A 2110-nucleotide genomic window follows, 5' to 3' on the forward strand; every position below is an offset into this window, starting at 1 on the left:
ATCCAGCCCTGTATTCCTTAATACATTTGTAAATGTAATTTTATTTTAAATGCAAGCAGTGTAAGTACTTCAGTGTGACCTGGGATCAGCCTCTTGCAGGGCTGGAGTGATAAAGGAAGAAGCAACACAGGGAACCAATCAGTTCATGTGCTGGCAAGAAACATGCTAATAGGAGGTTAGAGTAGAGTGACCGGGAGATGGGCTGATCTATGTGCTGTTTCTCTTTCACTGTCCAGTCAGACTGGGGCTGGTCCATGATAACATGGGCTCTGGGAAATTGGGTTCAATGATGCTAGCCATCAGACTGATGACATCTAGTGGCAGAACAAGGAACTGCAGGAAAAAGCTCTAGATTATTATAAATATTATTATTATTATTATTATTATTCAGTTTTTATTTAAGCTTACCTTAAAAGATGAATTTTTGGGGATCGCCAAAGTAGGAGATAGCCATGCAGGTTGGCATAGGGAGTTCCAGAGCATGAGAGAGACTCTAAAGAAGTCCCATAAGCAAGCATGGGAGGTGGTGACAAGGAAGGTGGAGAGCAGTTGGGCTAATCCTTATGTTTTTTTGGAAGGAGTTCTGCTTCATCATACAAAGCTAGGAGTAACCATGTTGTGATTTATGTTTCCCTTTCTATCTGATGCACTAAATTTGTTTTTGTTCTTTTATTTGCAGCATTTTGTTGGAGGAAATGCTGCTCTTATTGCACAGAGACTGGCAACACATGCAAATCTGGAGGTAAAAATAACCTGCATCTTCACTATTGTACATTCTGTCAGTGATACTGTGCTGATATTTTGGGATTACAGCGTCATCAGGATCAAATTATTTTAGCAAGACCTTCCCTAATGACTAATCAACATGTGACGAATATTAAAGTGATCTGCATGTCTTCTGGCCTTAGTTGAGAGTATAATTGCTGCTGACAGTCTGCATATCCTTATTTTATTCTTTTATTTAATAACTTAGGTTCTCCTGTGTGGGCCAATAGGTCCTAAGCTACATGAATTGTTGGATGAAAGAATCCTAGTACCCCCAGCATCTTTGAAGGAGCAGGACGAAAATCATCTTATACTGGAGTATAAAGCTGGTAAAAACATATATATGCAACTGTTTAGTAGCATTAAACTCACGGAAATGTAAAAATGAACCCTTGCTGTGGGGCTACCCCTGCACTGCAAGGGTTAAGTGCTCGTTCGGTCTAGAGTAGAGCTGCAGCTAACGATTATTTTCAAAATCGATTAGCCGATTATTAAGTTTGATTAATCGGATGAAAAATAAAATACATTTAAAAAATGGCTCCAGTGATGGACTACTAGTTTGTATTGAGGTTGTAGTCCATCACAGGAGCCAGCTTGGAGCGGTGGAAGTAAAAAAGAAAAAAAAAAAGTGTGGTGTGCAATATAGTGAAATGGAAAGTGTAGAATTATACAGCAATCAATGCAGAATGACACCGGCTATAGAGGACTACAAATCCCAGCAATAGTACATTATACAGCACAATGCAGAATATCACCAGCTATAGAGGAATACAACAAATCCCAGCAATAGTACATTATACAGCACAATGCAGAATATCACCAGCTATAGAGGAATACAACAAATCCCAGCAATAGTACATTATAGCTGGTGAAATTCCACATTGCACTGTATAATGTATTATTGCTGGGATTTGTAGTCCTCTATAGCTGGTGGTATTCTGCATTGCGCTGTATAATGTACTATTGCTGGGATTTGTTGTATTCCTCCATAGCTGGTCATCCCCCATGCCTGCTCCTCCTTACTTCTTCTTCCTGCGCCCCTGTGCCAATCGTGCATGTGGGCGGGCGGTGAGCTTAAGGCGGGGAGGAGGTGCGGCGCGTGTATGCGGGCGGGTCTGGCCGCGGAGAGCGTGAGGTGGTGAGGAGATGCGGCGCGCAACGTGTGTGGAGCCGTGCACAGGGCCAACTAATCAGAAGCCGCTTAATGCATGATTGAAAAAGTTGACAACTTTTTCAATCATCGATTATAATCGATTTAGTTGTTGCAGCCCTAGTCTAGAGGGCTAAAATAAAGAAAATATAGTCCCATGATGCTCAGTCCTGCGGTGGTGAGCGCACACCTCCC

The 2110-nt window shown here is 41.8% G+C and overlaps 1 protein-coding gene across 3 annotated transcripts in view; it reads left to right on the plus strand.

The window, feature by feature from the left end:
• The window catches only part of ADPGK (ADP dependent glucokinase), a 24271-nt gene that overhangs the window by 14337 nt on the left and 7824 nt on the right, over window positions 1-2110 (plus strand). For all 3 annotated transcript variants that reach the window (XM_018552816.1, XM_018552815.1, XM_018552817.1), the window contains exons 3-4: window positions 680-742; window positions 974-1094. In XM_018552816.1, the coding sequence (XP_018408318.1) occupies window positions 680-742; window positions 974-1094 (184 nt within the window). The remainder of the gene's footprint in view (window positions 1-679; window positions 743-973; window positions 1095-2110) is intronic.

Source organism: Nanorana parkeri, unplaced genomic scaffold (genome assembly GCF_000935625.1).
Source record: "Nanorana parkeri isolate BGI_ZX_2015 unplaced genomic scaffold, ASM93562v1 scaffold97, whole genome shotgun sequence".
Classification (NCBI taxonomy): domain Eukaryota; kingdom Metazoa; phylum Chordata; class Amphibia; order Anura; family Dicroglossidae; genus Nanorana; species Nanorana parkeri.